Below are 19,831 nucleotides of genomic sequence, written 5' to 3'. Positions count from 1 at the left end.
GAATGAATGGAGTCTGAAACATTGAAGATTTAAAATCATTTATCAGGGGCTTCTCTCTTCAATACAGTTGTCTCGCTCGTATTCAGCTGACTTGGATACTCATATACAATTCTAAAATAGCCAACATACTAAAAACTATTTGTAAAAAGGTATACATCCTCATCTTATCTCATAGATACATTTTCATCATATAATTGTCAACCTTTCCCTTAAAACAGGAAGTGATGTGTTCCTGTTTCCACTCTGTGTGAACAGCCGCTCGTTGGTCCTGTTGCCATGACACCCCCAGGCTAGCTTGACTGGAGCTAACGTTAGCTTCTATGCTAACGGATCAACTAATTAAACTATCAAAATGTTAAATGAAAAAATACAATTACACCCCCCGCTTCTTAGTGTTTCATACCATATGCTTTATAACTCGCTCACCCGGATAACGTTTAAAATATATTCCGTGTATCTGGTGTCTGTGTCATTCGGCTGCCTCGGCAGGCTAGTGAGAGACCCGCTGTGGAGAGAGACTGAACGGGAAGAGACCGCTACAGCGACCGGCTCCATCTGCGGCCCGAAACAGGCGCTACACCCCTGGACGATAAGTACTGTAAATTATTAAAACATGCCAAAGATTAGTCTACCATATCTCTCACATTTCAGATTGGCAACACAGGGAACCCAAACATGAGAAGCAAAAAAAAAAAAAAACAGTACTATCAATGTATGATCACTTTTTATTTGACGTTACAGACAAACTAGGATCAACAACAGCAGCCTGCCTCGGACTTCATCAGAAACTTGCCTATACTAGTATATACATTTTTGAAAACTTTTACTTACCTACATTCCTAAAGAAAATCATGTACTTTTTACTCCATACATTTTCCCTTGTTAGGAAAACAGTCCATTTCACACAGGTATCAGGAGAACACCTGGTCATCCCTGCTGCCTCTGATCTAGCAGACTCACTGAACACAAATGCATCTTTTGTCAATTATGTTGGAGTGTGCCCCTGGCTATCCGCAAATGTTAAAAACAAGAACATTAACCGTCTGCTCTGATTAATATAAGGAATTTGAAATGATTTATATTTTTACTTTTGATATTTGATTATATTTCAAATCGGGGGGAACATAATTACAAATCATTTGTAGACTGAAAATATATTTTAGTCAAACATGATCTGTTTGGGCTTCTTGCTCTCAATTTGTATACAATCCCATCTCTCCCTTCTAAATGAACACGGGATTTCAGCTCCAATCACATCTGTCCCTTCTAAATGAACACGGGATTTCAGCTCCAATCACATCTCTCCCTTCTAAATGAACACGGGATTTCAGCTCCAATCCCATCTCTCCCTTCTAAATGAACACGGGATTTCAGTTCCTTCTAAGACCTGTGTAGAAGCATCACTGATTGAAAGCGGATTAACTCAGCCATAAGCATGTACGGTTTAAAAAATACATTTTATTGAACAAGTTTAAACAAGTTGAACAGGTTCAGGTTGTTTTTTAAAACATTATCAGTCAGGTTGTGACTGCACAGTTACACAAAACTCACCTGAATCTCATGGGAAACAACAAACAAATGTTATGGTCCATGCTGTTCTGAGGCCAGTATTACCGAGGCCAGTATTACCGAGGCCAGTATTACCGAGGCCAGTATACAGAGGCCATGCTGTTCTGAGGCCAGTATTACAGAGGCCAGTATTACCGAGGCCAGTATTACAGAGGCCATGCTGTTCTGAGGCCATGCTGTTCTGAGGCCAGTATTACAGAGGCCAGCATTACAGAGGCCAGCATTACAGAGGCCAGCATTACAGAGGCCAGTATTACAGAGGCCAGCATTACAGAGGCCAGTATTACAGAGGCCAGTATTACAGAGGCCAGTATTACCGAGGCCAGTATTACCGAGGCCAGTATTACAGAGGCCAGTATTACAGAGGCCAGTATTACCGAGGCCAGTATTACCGAGGCCAGTATTACAGAGGCCAGTATTACAGAGGCCAGTATTACAGAGGCCAGTATTACAGAGGCCAGCATTACCGAGGCCAGCATTACCGAGGCCAGTATTACCGAGGCCAGTATTACCGAGGCCAGTATTACCGAGGCCAGCATTACAGAGGCCAGTATTACAGAGGCCAGTATTACAGAGGCCAGTATTACCGAGGCCAGTATTACAGAGGCCAGTATTACAGAGGCCAGTATTACCGAGGCCAGCATTACAGAGGCCAGCATTACAGAGGCCAGTATTACAGAGGCCAGTATTACCGAGGCCAGCATTACCGAGGCCAGCATTACAGAGGCCAGCATTACAGAGGCCAGCATTACCGAGGCCAGTATTTACCGAGGCCAGTATTTACCGAGGCCAGCATTACCGAGGCCAGCATTACCGAGGCCAGCATTACCGAGGCCAGTATTTACTGAGGCCAGCATTACCTGTCTAAACCATAACCAATGGTGGAGGATCGTCCAGTGTCATCACAATGTTGGAGTCCCAAATGGAACCCTTTCCCCTATATAGTGCACTACTATTGACCAGAGCCCTATGGCAACCCTTTCCCCTATATAGTGCACTACTATTGACCAGAGCCCTATGGCAACCCTTTCCCCTATATAGTGCACTACTATTGACCAGAGCCCTATGGAAACCCTTTCCCCTATATAGTGCACTACTATTGACCAGGGCTCTATGGCAACCCTTTCCCCTATATAGTGCACTACTTTAGACCAGAGCCCTTTTTCAAAAGTAGTGCACTATTAAGAGAATAGGGCACCACTAAGAACGTAACCAATGAGTCATTCTATCATAAGGACTGAGCACCTGGGACGACATAAAGAAGACATCCTAGGTCAGTACATGCTAACAACACATTTGGTACGCGAACGTGGGCCCATACAACCATTCCTATTTGAGTTAGCCACACGGTTTATTTTTGATCAACAGTATACAGGACAATGACCATTCAGGGTATATGAAGTCAACTCTGTCACACTGTCCTAATAGCAAACAGCGCTCCATTCCCTATCACGTTACTATGGAAACCCTGGGACTACCGTAAAGGCACATTCAAGTATTTTGGGGGTTTAAAAGCAACAGAGTAAAAGATACAACCACATCATATTGTCACCGAGCTTTCTTTTAACATTCATTTCCTTAACCTTGGACTGGCAGGTGCTTTGACCAAACACACACACACACACACACACACACACACGTTTCTCTGTCCATGCTGCAACACAGAGACCAAGGCTACTGTTATACATCACTTCTCCTTACTGTCTGCTGGGCATCAGCCAGCCAGTCAGCCAGCCAGTCAGCTATCCAGTCAGTCAGTCAGTCAGCCAGTCAGCTATCCAGTCAGTCAGTCAGTCAGCCAGCCAGTCAGCTATCCAGTCAGTCAGTCAGCCAGTCAGCTATCCAGTCAGTCAGTCAGCCAGTCAGCTATCCAGTCAGTCAGTCAGCCAGTCAGCCAGTCAGCTATCCAGTCAGTCAGTCCGCCAGCATCAGATGAATAATACTACAACTAAATAAAATAGACTCAGGTTACCAAGCTTGTCATATCAGATATAACCTCATAAGACTCAGGTTACCAAGCTTGTCGTATCAGATATAACCTCATAAGCAGACTTTGCACAAGCTAGCTAGCTGAGAAGTCCACCAGGAGAGACATCCTGGATCAGCTGCCAGTAGAACGTAACCCAGTGGGTTGGTAGGTAGAGACCAGACTAACGGACCAGGGGAAACCCGCTGTATGGACCCGGTACACAACAATGTGGGTTGGTAGGTAGAGACCAGACTAACGGACCAGGGGGAAACCCGCTGTATGGACCCGGTACACAACAACGTGGGTTGGTAGGTAGAGACCAGACTAACGGACCAGGGGGAACCCGCTGTATGGACCCGGTACACAACAACGTGGGTTGGTAGGTAGAGACCAGACTAACGGACCAGGGGAAACCCGCTGTATGGACCCGGTACACAACAACGTGGGTTGGTAGGTAGAGACCAGACTAACGGACCAGGGGGAACCCGCTGTATGGACCCGGTACACAACAACGTGGGTTGGTAGGTAGAGACCAGACTAACGGACCAGGGGAACCCGCTGTATGGACCCGGTACACAACAACGTGGGTTGGTAGGTAGAGACCAGACTAACGGACCAGGGGGAACCCGCTGTATGGACCCGGTACACAACAACGTGGGTTGGTAGGTAGAGACCAGACTAACGGACCAGGGGGAACCCGCTGTATGGACCCGGTACACAACAACGTGGGTTGGTAGGTAGAGACCAGACTAACGGACCAGGGGGAACCCGCTGTATGGACCCGGTACACAACAAAGTGGGTTGGTAGGTAGAGACCAGACTAACGGACCAGGGGGAAACCCGCTGTATGGACCCGGTACACAACAACGTGGGTTGGTAGGTAGAGACCAGACTAACGGACCAGGGGAAACCCGCTGTATGGACCCGGTACACAACAACGTGGGTTGGTAGGTAGAGACCAGACTAACGGACCAGGGGGAACCCGCTGTATGGACCCGGTACACAACAACGCGGGTTGGTAGGTAGAGACCAGACTAACGGACCAGGGGGAAACCCGCTGTATGGACCCGGTACACAACAACAGACCAAACTCTGCCCGGTCCGGGCCCTGCTGACACAACGGAAGAACCGTGTCTGGTCAGGAACACATGTCAAAGCACCATCAGCATTATGAAGAACAAAGTATGTTGTTGGTTAGAGAACAGTTCTACTGTTGACCTCTGACCTCTATGTTCCTGTTGCACTGTGTGCTCTATGAGAGGATCCCCCCAAAAAGAGGTGAAACCCAGCCTTTGAATTGCTTCCTGTCAAATACGTACATCAATCATATCAATGAAACAATCTGACCTTTTAAAATGAAATAAAAAGAATGAACGGAAGTAAAAAGGTCAAGATGTTGTTGTTTTGTACTGAGCCTTTTGCACATGATGTCTGTTGCTGCTGCATAGGGGGGATTCAGACAGTACATTCATCAGGTGCTGCCAACTGGAGCACCAACAGCCTGAGAGAAGACGTTACCACCAAGATCTATAAACAGGAACCAAAATATACACCGGGACGGTTTGATCTAGTGCTCTGACCTTTCCACCAGGGTTGAGTTCAACACCATTTCAGTTCAGAAAGTAAAACTAAATTCAAACTGTTAAATCATTAAAAAAGCTTGAAGAGAATTGAAATGTGGAATTTCAGTGTACTTCCTGAATTGACAGGAATCAAAAATGGAATTGACCCCAATCTTGGTTTTGACCTGTAGAAATAAATACCCCTGTTATGCACAAACAGACCATGAGAATGTATCTTACAGAGAGAGAGAGAGAGGGCACCGTGTCCCAGGTACTGGTGCAAAAAGAGGAGTCAGAGAGGGAGGGGGTATCACTGGGAGAAGAGCCAAACCACCACTAGCCCCAGGGCCACGACAGCTCTGACAGAGGGAGGGAAATCACTGGGAGAAGAGCCAAACCACCACTAGCCCCAGGGCCACGGCAGCTCTGACAGAGGGAGGGAAGTCACTGGGAGAAGAGCCAAACCACCACTAGCCCCAGGGCCACGACAGCTCTGACAGAGGGAGGGAAGTCACTGAGAGAAGAGCCAAACCACCACTAGCCCCAGGGCCACGACAGCTCTGACAGAGGGAGGGAAGTCACTGGGAGAAGAGCCAAACCACCACTAGCCCCAGGGCCACGGCAGCTCCAGCCCCCATGTTGAGCAGGACAGGCCTCCAGTACAGCCAGCGTTCTCTCTGCCTCTCTGTGTTCGTCAGTCTCTGTTTCATCAGGTGAAGCTTCTGGGCCGTGCAGGCGATACGCTCCTCCCTGTGTCTCTTCCTCAGACTGGAATAAGATAATAAGATGAGGGTTTCATTACATGGTTAGAGAAGTCTGGAAGGGTCCTAATTGAAAGCCATCTAAACATGTGAGTCTGGAAGGGTCCTAATTGAACGCCATCTAAACATGGGAGTCTGGAAGGGTCCTAATTGAACGCCATCTAAACATGTGAGTCTGGAAGGGTCCTAAGTGAACGCCATCTAAACATGTGAGTCTGGAAGGGTCCTAATTGAACGCCATCTAAACAGTCTGCCCAGCACTGAAGGCCCACAGCCAGCTTCAGTAGGAGGAGTTAAGCAGACAATAGAGAGAAGCAGTAGAGGGGAATACTCCTCGAGGTGTACTGACCTTGGCACCTCCGCCAGGTCCTTCTCTGAGCTGTCTGGATCTGTCCCGTCTCCTGATGTCCGGTCCTCTCTGGACAACGCCACAGGCTCAGGCTCCACACAGGGCAGTGGCTGGCCGTTGGGCTTTTCTGAGGGCCGACTGCGGGACGGGGGGGCAGGGGCGTCTAAAGGTCGTGGTGGGGGTAGAGGGGGCGGGGGCGTCTAAAGGCTGTGGTGGGGGTAGAGGGGGCGGGGGCGTCTAAAGGTCGTGGTGGGGGTAGAGGGGGGGGGGGTGTCTAAAGGCCGTGGTGGGGTGGGGGTGTCTAAAGGTCGTGGTGGGGGGGGTAGAGGGGGCGGGGGTGTCTAAAGGCCGTGGTGGGGTGGGGGGTCTAAAGGTCGTGGTGGGGGTAGAGGGGGGTGGGGGTGTCAGAGAGCCACCTGGGAGGGGGCAGGCGGTGAATCACATACTGTCGCTCTGTCCTCTCTGGACAGCTCTCTCTTCTGGCTCTGTACAGACAGACAGGACAGTAGTTAATGACCAACAGCCACTCATACAGACAGACAGGACAGTAGTTAATGACCAACAGCCACTCATACAGACAGACAGGACAGTAGTTAATGACCAACAGCTCCCCAGACAGACAGACAGGACAGTAGTTAATGACCAACAGCCACTCATACAGACAGACAGGACAGTAGTTAATGACCAACAGCCACTCATACAGACAGACAGACAGACAGGACAGTAGTTAATGACCAACAGCCACTCATACAGACAGACAGACAGACAGGACAGTAGTTAACGACCAACAGCTCCCCAGACAGACAGACAGGACAGTAGTTAATGACCAACAGCCACTCATACAGACAGACAGGACAGTAGTTAATGACCAACAGCCACTCATACAGACAGACAGGACAGTAGTTAATGACCAACAGCCACTCATACAGACAGACAGGACAGTAGTTAATGACCAACAGCCACTCATAGACAGACAGGACAGTAGTTAATGACCAACAGCTCCCCAGACAGACAGGACAGTAGTTAATGACCAACAGCCACTCATACAGACAGACAGGACAGTAGTTAATGACCAACAGCTCCCCAGACAGACAGACAGGACAGTAGTTAATGACCAACAGCCACTCATACAGACAGACAGGACAGTAGTTAATGACCAACAGCCACTCATACAGACAGACAGGACAGTAGTTAATGACCAACAGCCACTCATACAGACAGACAGGACAGTAGTTAATGACCAACAGCCACTCATACAGACAGACAGGACAGTAGTTAATGACCAACAGCCACTCATACAGACAGACAGGACAGTAGTTAATGACCAACAGCCACTCATACAGACAGACAGGACAGTAGTTAATGACCAACAGCTCCCCAGACAGACAGACAGGACAGTAGTTAATGACCAACAGCCACTCATACAGACAGACAGGACAGTAGTTAATGACCAACAGCCACTCATACAGACAGACAGGACAGTAGTTAATGACCAACAGCCACTCATACAGACAGACAGGACAGTAGTTAATGACCAACAGCCACTCATAGACAGACAGGACAGTAGTTAATGACCAACAGCTCCCCAGACAGACAGACATACAGACAGACAGGACAGTAGTTAATGACCAACAGCCACTCATACAGACAGACAGGACAGTAGTTAATGACCAACAGCCACTCATACAGACAGACAGGACAGTAGTTAATGACCAACAGCCACTCATACAGACAGACAGGACAGTAGTTAATGACCAACAGCCACTCATACAGACAGACAGGACAGTAGTTAATGACCAACAGCCACTCATACAGACAGACAGGACAGTAGTTAATGACCAACAGCCACTCATACAGACAGACAGGACAGTAGTTAATGACCAACAGCCACTCATACAGACAGACAGGACAGTAGTTAATGACCAACAGCCACTCATACAGACAGACAGGACAGTAGTTAATGACCAACAGCCACTCATACAGACAGACAGGACAGTAGTTAATGACCAACAGCCACTCATACAGACAGACAGGACAGTAGTTAATGACCAACAGCCACACAGGACAGTAGTTAACGACCAACAGCCACTCATACAGACAGACAGGACAGTAGTTAATGACCAACAGCTCCCCAGACAGACAGACAGACAGACAGACAGACAGACAGACAGACAGACAGACAGGACAGTAGTTAATGACCAACAGCTCCCCAGACAGACAGACAGGACAGTAGTTAATGACCAACAGCTCCCCAGACAGACAGACAGGACAGTAGTTAATGACCAACAGCTCCCCAGACAGACAGACAGGACAGTAGTTAACGACCAACAGCTCCCCAGACAGACAGACAGGACAGTAGTTAATGACCAACAGCCACTCATACAGACAGACAGGACAGTAGTTAATGACCAACAGCCACTCATACAGACAGACAGGACAGTAGTTAATGACCAACAGCCACTCATACAGACAGACAGGACAGTAGTTAATGAAGACACAGTTCTGCTCATGTCTAGTTTCACATTGACAGTCCTCTACTCTCCGATACGGCAATATTTTTTAATTTTACCTTTATTTAACTAGGCAAGTCAGTTAAGAACAAATTCTTATTTTCAATGACGGCCCAGGAACAGTGGGTTAACTGCCTTGTTCAGGGGCAAAACAGCAGATTTTTACGTTGTCAGCTTCGATCTTGCAACCTTTCGGTTACTAGTCCAACACTAACTACTAGGCTACCTGCCGCCTCAGAATGACCCTGTACAGTGTCACAACCCCCCAAATCGTTTCACGGTGACACAGGACTCATCCCTTACACTAGTTACAGTGTGTACCTGTGCAGAGCAGTCTCCCATGATGCTCTTGGCTCCCTCCAGCTAGCTAGGTGTGTGGTTAGGGTAAGTGGTGTTTACCTGTGCAGAGCACTCTCCCATGATGCTCTTGGCTCCCTCCAGGACAGCCCTGTAGGAGAAACGTAGCTGGTCAGGAGTCTGGATCAGACCCATCCGGTACTCCCTCATGTCCAGCAGAACTCTCAGAATGTCCACTGACGACGAGTCCTTCCTCTTGTCCATCTGGACAGGAGAGAGAGAATGACTTCACCCACAACACCAGGGACAAGACCGGCTGGTCTACATAATGCTGAACAGTACATTTAGCCTGGAGACACAGCACATCTGTAAATAGCCCACCCAACTACCTCATCCCCATATTGTTATTTATTTTTGCTCCTTTTGCACCCCAGTATCTCTACTTGCACATCATCATCTGCACATCTATCACTCCAGTGTTAATGCTAAAATTGTAATTATTTCTCCTCTATGGCCTATTTATTGCCTTACCTCCCTACTCTTCTACATTTGCACACACTATACATAGATCTTTCTATTGTGTTATTGACTGTACGTTTGTTTATGTGTAACTCTGTGTCGCACTGCTTTGCTTTATCTTGGCCAGGTCCCAGTTGTAAATGAGAACTTGTTCTCACCTGGCCTACCTGGTTAAATAAAGGTTAAATAAAAACATAAAAATATAGTTTGACCAGGAGCTGATGTGAAACACCACGTAGCAGAGCCTTGTCCGAGACAGAATCTCCTGTATCTGTAGCGGGAACAGGCTCAATGTCCAAGGACAACCCCTGAACAGGAAGCTAGTCTACTTTCAGACCAACCTCGGGGATTCAATTACAATGTAAAAACAGGAAGTATTTATGTTACCAGGATGAGACACGTGTCGACCAACGAGAAGGTCCCCGAGCGTCCAATCCCAGCGCTGCAGTGGACCACGGAGGGCCCGTGCTCCGGCCCCAATGAGCCAGACTCCCGCACCTTGACCAGGAAGTTGAGGAAAGAGGCCGGGGATTCTGGGACGCCAAAGTCAGGCCAGGTGGTGTAGTGAAAGTGGTATATCTCTGTGGTTCCTCCTGTCTGGATAAAAGACAAGTCGTTTTATTACGGTGACTGTTGCTAACAGCAACGTCCTCATGACACAGAGTCCGCGGAGACGAAGAGCTCACCTCTGTGTTCCTCAGCTCCAACACTCGTATGATGTAGTTGGACTTGTCCTCTTCCTTCACTAGCGTCACGACAAACCCTGTGTCCGTGTAAGACAGCTGCTGTTCCTCAGCTGTAGGCCAGTACTGAGCACACTTCTCCTGTTGGGGGGGGACAATACATCAGTCAGCTGTAGTACTGAGCACACTTCTCCTGTTGGGGGGGGACAATACATCAGTCAGCTGTAGTACTGAGCACACTTCTCCTGTTGGGGGGGACAATACATCAGTCAGCTGTAGTACTGAGGACACTTCTCCTGTTGGGGGGGGACAATACATCAGTCAGCTGTAGTACTGAGCACACTTCTCCTGTTGGGGGGGGGACAATACATCAGTCAGCTGTAGTACTGAGCACACTTCTCCTGTTGGGGGGACAATACATCAGTCAGCTGTAGTACTGAGGACACTTCTCCTGTTGGGGGACAATACATCAGTCAGCTGTAGTACTGAGCACACTTCTCCTGTTGGGGGGACAATACATCAGTCAGCTGTAGTACTGAGCACACTTCTCCTGTTGGGGGGGGCAATACATTAGTCAGCTGTAGTACTGAGCACACTTCTCCTGTTGGGGGGGGACAATACATCAGTCAGCTGTAGTACTGAGGACACTTCTCCTGTTGGGGGGCAATACATCAGTCAGCTGTAGTACTGAGGACACTTCTCCTGTTGGGGGAGGGGGACAATACATCAGTCAGCTGTAGTACTGAGCACACTTCTCCTGTTGGGGGGGGGCAATACATCAGTCAGCTGTAGTACTGAGCACACTTCTCCTGTTGGGGGGACAATACATCAGTCAGCTGTAGTACTGAGGACACTTCTCCTGTTGGGGGGACAATACATCAGTCAGCTGTAGTACTGAGGACACTTCTCCTGTTGGGGGGCAATACATCAGTCAGCTGTAGTACTGAGGACACTTCTCCTGTTGGGGGACAATACATCAGTCAGCTGTAGTACTGAGCACACTTCTCCTGTTGGGGGGACAATACATCAGTCAGCTGTAGTACTGAGCACACTTCTCCTGTTGGGGGGGGACAATACATCAGTCAGCTGTAGTACTGAGGACACTTCTCCTGTGGGGGCAATACATCAGTCAGCTGTAGTACTGAGCACACTTCTCCTGTTGGGGGACAATACATCAGTCAGCTGTAGTACTGAGCACACTTCTCCTGTTGGGGGGGGACAATACATCAGTCAGCTGTAGTACTGAGGACACTTCTCCTGTTGGGCGGGGGACAATACATCAGTGATTAGCCCAACCTGAACACCTGATGGGATGGCTAACTAGCCACTGCAGCTCCCTGGTCTATTTGTGCATAATGTTGGTCCACACTTGGTTGTGTGGTCTAGACTGTGGTGGAAACCTAAAGCACAGGCTTGTCTGTCAGAGAGGGATGCCAATGTACTGTAGCTACAGATCCCTTCTCTAGGATTCTGTTCAGCATTATAACATGTATGTAGGCTACTTACAGACCCCTTCTCTAGGATTCTGTTCAGCATTATAACATGTATGTAGGCTACTTACAGACCCCTTCTCTATGATTCTGTTCAGCATTATAACAGCTTTGGAGTTCTGCTCCCAGACCATCAACCAGAAGTGACCGCAGGTGTTCTTCAAGGGGCCCTTTGGGAGAAAACACAACACACTGCTTCATCACCAACTGAAACACAGACCAACCCTTAAAATGTAGATACACAATCCTTAGTACATGTTGAGTGAAAATCTCATTTCAGTGATCAGTACAGAATGAATGGAAATGTCTGAGCTACTTGTATGTACTGACCTGAGACAGAATATAGGTTCTTTGGGCTTCCTCCACCATGACTAGACTTGCATTGATGTAGTCATTTTCAGAGTTTTCAAGTTTAACGCGACTGTGATCATCTGAAACCAGATATATTTCAAATGTGTAAATGAAAACTAATTTTCGACTCGTCAAGGTGTAAACATTCATCACATTGATGACTCAATGAAGCGTCATGAATGATAGTTGCACAGGAAAATAATACTTACAGGGGCTGACATCTCTATATCGGTTTCGATTCTGATTCTCTGGAAGTTTTGCCACCTTATATGAGTAGTCGCTGGCTTGGTTTCGGATTTCCTGAGAAAGAACGAGAACAAATACCAGCCAGCGACTGTGAAGACGACTTTCATTGAAATGTGTACAGGTCTGATCTACAGCAACTACCAGCAGACATCTGCAGTAAGAGCACTAACAAACAGGTTATCAACTTCTGAGAAAGGCTTACTACTGGCTACTGGGTATACACTACCTAACTATTTACCTAGGTCAGCTTACTACTGGGTATACACTACCTAACTATTTACCTAGGTCAGCTTACTACTGGGTATACACTACCTAACTATTTACCTAGGTCAGCTTACTACTGGGTATACACTACCTAACTATTTACCTAGGTCAGCTTGCTACTGGGTATACACTACCTAACTATTTACCTAGGTCAGCTTACTACTGGGTATACACTACCTAACTAATTACCCAGGTCAGCTTACTACTGGGTATAACCCTGTCTATAACCCTGTCTCCTATCCCTAGCCTAGAACCTCTATAACCCTGTCTCCTATCCCTAGCCTAGAACCTCTATAACACTGTCTCCTATCCCTAGCCTAGAACATCTAGAAGCCTGTCTCATATCCCTAGCCTAGAACCTCTATAACCCAGTCTCCTATCCTAGAACCTCTATAACCCTGTCTCCTATCCCTATCCTAGAACCTCTATAACCCTGTCTCCTATCCCTAGCCTAGAACCTCTATAACCCTGTCTATAACCCTGTCTCCTATCCCTAGCCTAGAACCTCTATAACCCTGTCTCCTACCCCTAGCCTAGAACCTCTATAACCCTGTCTATAACCCTGTCTCCTATCCCTAGCCTAGAACCTCTATAACCCTGTCTATAACCCTGTCTCCTATCCCTAGCCTAGAACCTCTATAACCCTGTCTCCTACCCCTAGCCTAGAACCTCTATAACCCTGTCTATAACCCTGTCTCCTATCCCTAGCCTAGAACCTCTATAACCCTGTCTCCTAGCCTAGAACCTCTATAACCCTGCTACTATAATATTAAAAGTAATGTAATTGGCCTCAACAGGCCCAACACTGGATTTTACTACATTGTAATGGAATGTAGGCAGAAGGATTATAGTCCTCATAATGAAAACAGCCACTTGGATAACATTGTAATCAACTCACATCCATGACTCTTCACATGTACACATCCATTTTACATGTTTGAAGATGAAATGTTGCCATTATTGATCATAACATCAGAAATCAGCGATTCAGAAAGATTTTTGGCTACATTCTTACAATTATTTGAATAATTCAACATCTTTATATATCTGGTTCCTCTGGCTCATGTAGTTGTTAATTCTACATCACTATGAACATTTTGGGGCATTCACAGGTGTGAAATTGTCCAATAAGACCCCATAGAGTTGTTGGGCGGCCATATTGGGAAAAGGCTTCTATGGGGTTAATGTGTGACTTCTGTGATGGCCCTGTAAATACAAATCCCTTTAACACCCTGTTCTAGCTGTGTGTGTGAACTGTGATGGCCCTGTAAATACAAATCCCTTTAACACCCTGTTCTAGCTGTGTGTGTGTGTGTGAACTGTGATGGCCCTGTAAATACAAATCCCTTTAACACCCTGTTCTAGCTGTGTGTGTGAACTGTGATGGCCCTGTAAATACAAATCCCTTTAACACCCTGTTCTAGCTGTGTGTGTGTGTGTGAACTGTGATGGCCCTGTAAATACAAATCCCTTTAACACCCTGTTCTCGCTGTGTGTGTGTGTGTGTAACTTGGTGATTCTATAACCAAAGTCACATTTCAAAAACATAGCTGCCCCATTACAATGGCACCTTTATGGGTGATTTTTAAACAATAGTTTGGTGTTGGTGCTTTCAAAGTTGGTTACATTATATATATATATATATATATATATATATATAAAATTGGAAAGGTATTTTCATGACCTTTCAGAACCACTTGTAAAATAGGGTTTCCTTTTCTAAAGCCATTTATACAAGTAATTCTGATATGAACACTAGAGGTCTGTTGACATGAACATTCTGAAAATGTGTCTTTCCAATAAGCTTTCCAATTATATATGATTAATGGGTATAAGTGAGCAATACCTTGTTGTATACTGACATTGTTTGTCATAGTAAAATCCCTTTGGGAGAAATGAATGGTATAAAACAAACTGTAATAACAGACAGAAGGCTACTGTTGCTGCACTACTATCACACATTTTTCAACTCTAAGGATATAAAACTCAAACATGAACTATAACACGCTCATAATAACTACAACTACAAAACGGGACTGTGTGTTCCTTGTGGCCGAGTAGGTAGTTATATAGGCTGTTGTTAACTTGAGCTCCAGACATCCACTTCTCTGTAAATCTGCCCAGTTTCCTAGATATGGCAACACATGCGCACATCTTATTTCAGGAAGTGTTTGCGACTTCTCAGAAACAGGCGAGCCAGCTAATGTTGATGCACGGTTTCCGGAAGTCGGACTCTTCTCCTGTGAAGCTTAGTTTATCTTTCAGGATGAACACCAGTTTAACTAGTATTATCCATTCAATATACCGTTCAAATTACATAGTTTGGTGCTAGCTAGTTTGATGGATAATGTGCATAATTGCTAGCTAGTAACCGGGCAGATAGCTAGCCAATTTAGTTAGCAACATAACTAACGTTAGCTAGGTTAGCAACCGAAAATAACACATCGAATGCCCAACTTACATTATAAAGGTTTTGCCACTGCCCAGACGAATCTATTTCCTCAAACTGTTGATCCATTTTGGTATTGATATTTCTGTCTTGTGAATATAGTCTGAATGTTATCGTTGTCAACGGTGAGTTAGCCCCAACTGACAGCCATCTACCGCGGAGAGTCAGCCGACTGTGGGGGGATCTACGTCATCTCCACCAGACCTCTGCATGACGGATGGTTCACCTCGTCTGGGGTTTTGCCCAAACTCTGGTCCTGGGTGCACGTTTTGGTTGTTGCTCTCTAACGCAACACAGCTGATACAAATAATCAAAGCGTAATTATGAGTTGGTTATTTTAATCAGCCCAAAACGGACACACGGGACAGAGTTTGGGAAACCACCAGAACCCTGAAGAGGAGAACTATCCGTCATGTTGGCGTCGGTTCTGTGACACCATTGGAAGGGCGGCCCCTGTGGGAGGAGTGTGGGAGATGATTAAAAGGATGAGTGGGGTCAGAAGGGAGTGGGATTATCCAGTGTTGAAGAGTGGGAAGGATGTGGCAGTAACAGCTGAGGAGAAAGCAGAGATGATGGCCAAAGTGTTCGTTTCAGTGCATAGCTCTACATTTGTCAGAGGAGGCGGAGCATCCTGGAGTGCTGGATAGGAGGGAGGATGTAGATGATGTGTTGAATGCGCCATGACATGTGAAAAGGGCAATAGGTAAGGCTGGGTTAACTTCACCTGAGAAAGATGAGGTGTGCTATATTATGTTGGCCCATGTTAGTGATGAGGCTCTGGATAAGGTATTGGTGTTGTACAACAGAGTGTAGGAGGGGGACTACCAGGCAGTTGGAAGATTATGAGGCTAACTTACTTCCTGTAGTGGTACCAGATTTGGAAGGGAAGAGGAACCTCAGGCTTACTTCCTGAAGGACCCACATCAGAGGCAGGAAGGGAAGAGGAACTATGGACAAGTGCTTACTTCCTGGAGAGCAGTGGGCTAATTGCCACATCAGCCAGGAAGGGAAGAGGAACTTAACATCACAGTGTATCAGTTCAGGAAGGGAAGAGGAACTTACCCAGTGATAAAGCAGTGGGTTAGAGGCTTCAGGAAGGGAAGAGGAACTATGGACCCAGTTCCTGGAGAGCAGTGGATTCAGGAAGGGAAGAGGAACTATGGACCCAGTGCTTACTTCCTGGAGAGCAGTGGGCTAGTATCGCCACATCAGAGTGGATTCAGGAAGGGAAGAGGAACTATGGACTCAGTGCTTACTTCCTGGAGAGCAGTGGGCTAGTATTGCCACATCAGAGCGGATTCAGGAAGGGAAGAGGAACTATGGACCCAGTGCTTACTTCCTGGAGAGCAGTGGGCTAGTATTGCCACATCAGAGCGGATTCAGGAAGGGAAGAGGAACTATGGACCCAGTGCTTACTTCCTGGAGAGCAGTGGGCTAGTATTGCCACATCAGAGCGGATTCAGGAAGGGAAGAGGAACTATGGACCCAGTGCTCTGCTTAGAAGCAGAGGTCAGGAAGGCTCAGGTGAACAAGAAGACTGTTGTAGCTGTATTTTTTTTGATGTGGAAGGAAGGTTTGTAAATCAAGCTTGATATTATGGGGGTAGGAGGAAGAACATACAACTGGATAAAGGATTTCCTGTTTGGAAGGTCTATCCAAGTAAGGCTGGGGAAGTCTCTCCGGCAGCTATCTGGTGGATAATGGTACACCACAGGGCAGCGTGATTAGTCCTCTGTTGTTCTCAGTCACAATCAACAGGAAGTTCTGGGTCAGCATTTGTAGAGCAGGAATATGGGGTGAAAGTCAGGAAACGTAGTACAGATCTGGCTGTAGATACGGTGGAAATGATGGCCATACTGTTGATGTACTGGCTAAACAAGCACTAAGTAGTGGGGATGTTGATGTACTGGCTAAACAAGCACTTAGTAGTGGGGATGTTGATGTACTGGCTAAGCAAGCACTAAGTAGTGGGGGGTGTTGATGTGGTAGTTTCAATGAGCAAAGCAGAGGCAAAAAGCCTGATATGGACCGTGATGGTGCAGAGATGGCAGGAGCAGTGGAATAGAGATACTATTACAGGGGCTGAGTCACTGGCTTACTGGGGCTCTTACATACCGTCCCTGGGAGGGGTGCGTCACTTGAGTGGGTTGAGTCACTGGCTTACTGGGGCTCTTTCATACCGTCCCTCGGAGGGGTGCGTCACTTGAGTGGGCTGAGTCACTGGCTTACTGGGGCTCTTTCATACCGTCCCTGGGAGGGGTGCGTCACTTGAGTGGGTTGAGTCACTGGCTTACTGGGGCACTTTCATACCGTCCCTCGGAGGGGTGCATCACTCACTGGCTTACTGGGGCTCTTTCATACCGTCCCTGGGAGGGGTGCGTCCCCACTGATGTGATCTTCCTGTCTGGGTTGTGCCCCCCTTGGGTTGTGCCGTGGCGGAGATCTTTGTGGGCTATACTCGGCCTTGTCTCAGGATGGTAAGTTGGTGGTTGAAGATATCCTTCTAGTGGTGTGGGGGCTGTGCTTTGGTAAAGTGGGTGGGGTTATATCCTTCCTGTTTGGCCCTGTCCGGGGGTGTCCTCGGATGGGGCCACAGTGTCTCCTGACCCCTCCTGTCTCAGCCTCCAGTATTTATGCTGCAGTAGTTTATGTGTTATCAGTTTGTTATATCTGGAGTACTTCTCCTGTCCTATTCGGTGTCCTGTCTGAATTTAAGTGTGCTCTCTCTAATTCTCTCTTTCTCTCTTTCTTTCTCTCTCTCGGAGGACCTGAGCCCTAGGACCATGCCTCAGGACTACCTGACATGATGACTCCTTGCTGTCCCCAGTCCACCTGGCCGTGCTGCTGCTCCAGTTTCAACTGTTCTGCCTTATTATTATTGGACCATGCTGGTCATTTATGAACATTTGAACATCTTGGCCATGTTCTGTTATAATCTCCACCCGGCACAGCCAGAAGAGGACTGGCCACCCCACATAGCCTGGTTCCTCTCTAGGTTTCTTCCTAGGTTTTGGCCTTTCTAGGGAGTTTTTCCTAGCCACCGTGCTTCTACACCTGCATTGCTTGCTGTTTGGGGTTTTAGGCTGGGTATCTGTACAGCACTTTGAGATATCAGCTGATGTACGAAGGGCAATATAAATACATTTGATTTGATGCATTTATTTCAAGTACAGAGGAAAGTTGTGGAGGGGAGAAAGGCAGGTAGGGATAGAACAGAGGAGGCTATATTTACAAGATTAAGGGTGGGACACAGCCAGTTGAATAAGGCTGGGACAGAGCCAGTAGATGAAGGCTGGGACACAGCCAGTAGATTAAGGCTGGGACAGAGCCAGTAGATGAAGGCTGGGACACAGCCAGTAGATTAAGGCTGGGACAGAGCCAGTAGATGAAGGCTGGGACACAGCCAGTAGATTAAGGCTGGGACACAGCCTGTAGATTAAGGCTGGGACACAGCCAGTAGATTAAGGCTGGGACACAGCCAGTAGATGAAGGCTGGGACACAGCCAGTAGATTAAGGCTGGGACAGAGCCAGTAGATGAAGGCTGGGACACAGCCAGTAGATTAAGGCTGGGACACAGCCTGTAGATTAAGGCTGGGACACAGCCAGTAGATTAAGGCTGGGACACAGCCAGTTGAATACGGCTGGGACACAGCCAGTAGATGAAGGCTGGGACACAGCCAGTAGATTAAGACCTTACATGTGAAATGAAAGCATCCAACAGGAAGATGTGAGTATTGACAGGAAACAGAGACAGTGGAATGTGTATTGATACAGTGTGGACATTATTGGAGGGAAAGAGAGAGGATGAGATCAAGTATGAGGGAGAAGGGCGGAGGGGGGGTACAGGAAATTAGTATAAAGAGTAAATTGAGTTGAACATCATTAGATATAGTCTCAAATAGTTGTTTATTTGTTTTTAAGAGCAACGGGGCTGGCAGGTAGGATTTAGTTTCTCCCCGTCTCTGTCATACACTCCAGTACAATAGGTGGCGGTAATGCACCATAACATTGGATGCCAACAGCCGATAAACCCCACCGAAGAAGTTTGCTAAACCCTGAAATATGCATGCGCTCTCGCTCAGCCTGTGCACAAGAGAAAACTAAATAAACTCAGCAAAAAAGGAACGTCCCTTTTTCAGGACCCGGTCTTTCAAAGATAATTCGTAAAAAATCCAAATAACTTCACAGATCTTCATTGTAAAGGGTTTCCCTTGCTTGTTCAATGAACCATAAACTATTAATGAACATGCACCTGTGGAACGGTCGTTAAGACACTAACAGCTTACAGACGGTAGGCAATTAAGGTCACAGTTATGAAAACTTAGGACACTAAAGAGACCTTTCTACTGACTGAAAAACACAAAAAGAAAGATGCCCAGGGTTCCTGCTCATCTGTGTGAACGTGCCTTGGGCATGCTGGAAGGAGGCATGAGGACTGCAGATGTGGCCAGGGCAATAAATTGCAATGTCTGTACTGTGAGACGCCTAAACAGTGCTACAGGGAGACAGGACGGACAGCTCATCGTCCTCACAATGGCAAACCACGTGTAACAACACCTGCACAGGATCCATACATCCGAACATCACACCTGCGGGACAGGTACAGGATGGCAACAACAACTGCCTGAGTTACATCAGGAACACATAATCCCTCCATCAGTGCTCAGACTGTCCGCAATAGGCTGAGAGAGGCTGAACTGGGCTTGTAGGCCTGTTGTAAGGCAGGTCCTCACCAGACATCACCGGCAACAACGTCACCTATGGGCACAAACCCACCGTCGCTGGACCAGACAGTACTGGCAAAAAGTGCT

At 47.1% G+C, this 19,831-nt stretch overlaps 2 protein-coding genes across 2 annotated transcripts; both read right to left on the bottom strand.

Annotated features, from left to right (window-relative positions):
* Nucleotides 1-3,252: 3,252 nt before the first annotated feature.
* LOC121845855 (tyrosine-protein phosphatase non-receptor type 2-like) lies at nucleotides 3,253-6,410 on the bottom strand (the record flags this gene model as incomplete). Its single annotated transcript, XM_042318022.1, has 2 exons — nucleotides 3,253-5,868; nucleotides 6,211-6,410. Coding segments are annotated over 2 exons (390 nt in total), but the record flags the coding sequence as incomplete, so codon positions are not given.
* A 139-nt stretch (nucleotides 6,411-6,549) lies between these two features.
* Nucleotides 6,550-15,819, bottom strand: LOC112238094 (tyrosine-protein phosphatase non-receptor type 1-like). Its single transcript, XM_042318023.1, has 8 exons — nucleotides 15,032-15,819; nucleotides 12,270-12,360; nucleotides 12,040-12,140; nucleotides 11,781-11,879; nucleotides 10,223-10,360; nucleotides 9,924-10,133; nucleotides 9,120-9,281; nucleotides 6,550-6,695 (listed from the first exon to the last, which is right to left on the bottom strand). Exons 1-8 carry the CDS (start codon nucleotides 15,086-15,088, stop codon nucleotides 6,615-6,617), a joined length of 939 nt encoding a protein of 312 aa, XP_042173957.1. The 5' UTR covers nucleotides 15,089-15,819; the 3' UTR covers nucleotides 6,550-6,614.
* Between the last annotated feature and the right edge of the window lie 4,012 nt (nucleotides 15,820-19,831).

The sequence above is a fragment of the Oncorhynchus tshawytscha genome, unplaced genomic scaffold (assembly GCF_018296145.1).
Source record: "Oncorhynchus tshawytscha isolate Ot180627B unplaced genomic scaffold, Otsh_v2.0 Un_contig_4748_pilon_pilon, whole genome shotgun sequence".
Taxonomy (NCBI): domain Eukaryota; kingdom Metazoa; phylum Chordata; class Actinopteri; order Salmoniformes; family Salmonidae; genus Oncorhynchus; species Oncorhynchus tshawytscha.
The sequence above is the reverse complement of the archived record's forward strand: the minus strand, read 5'-3'. Positions and strand labels throughout refer to the sequence as shown.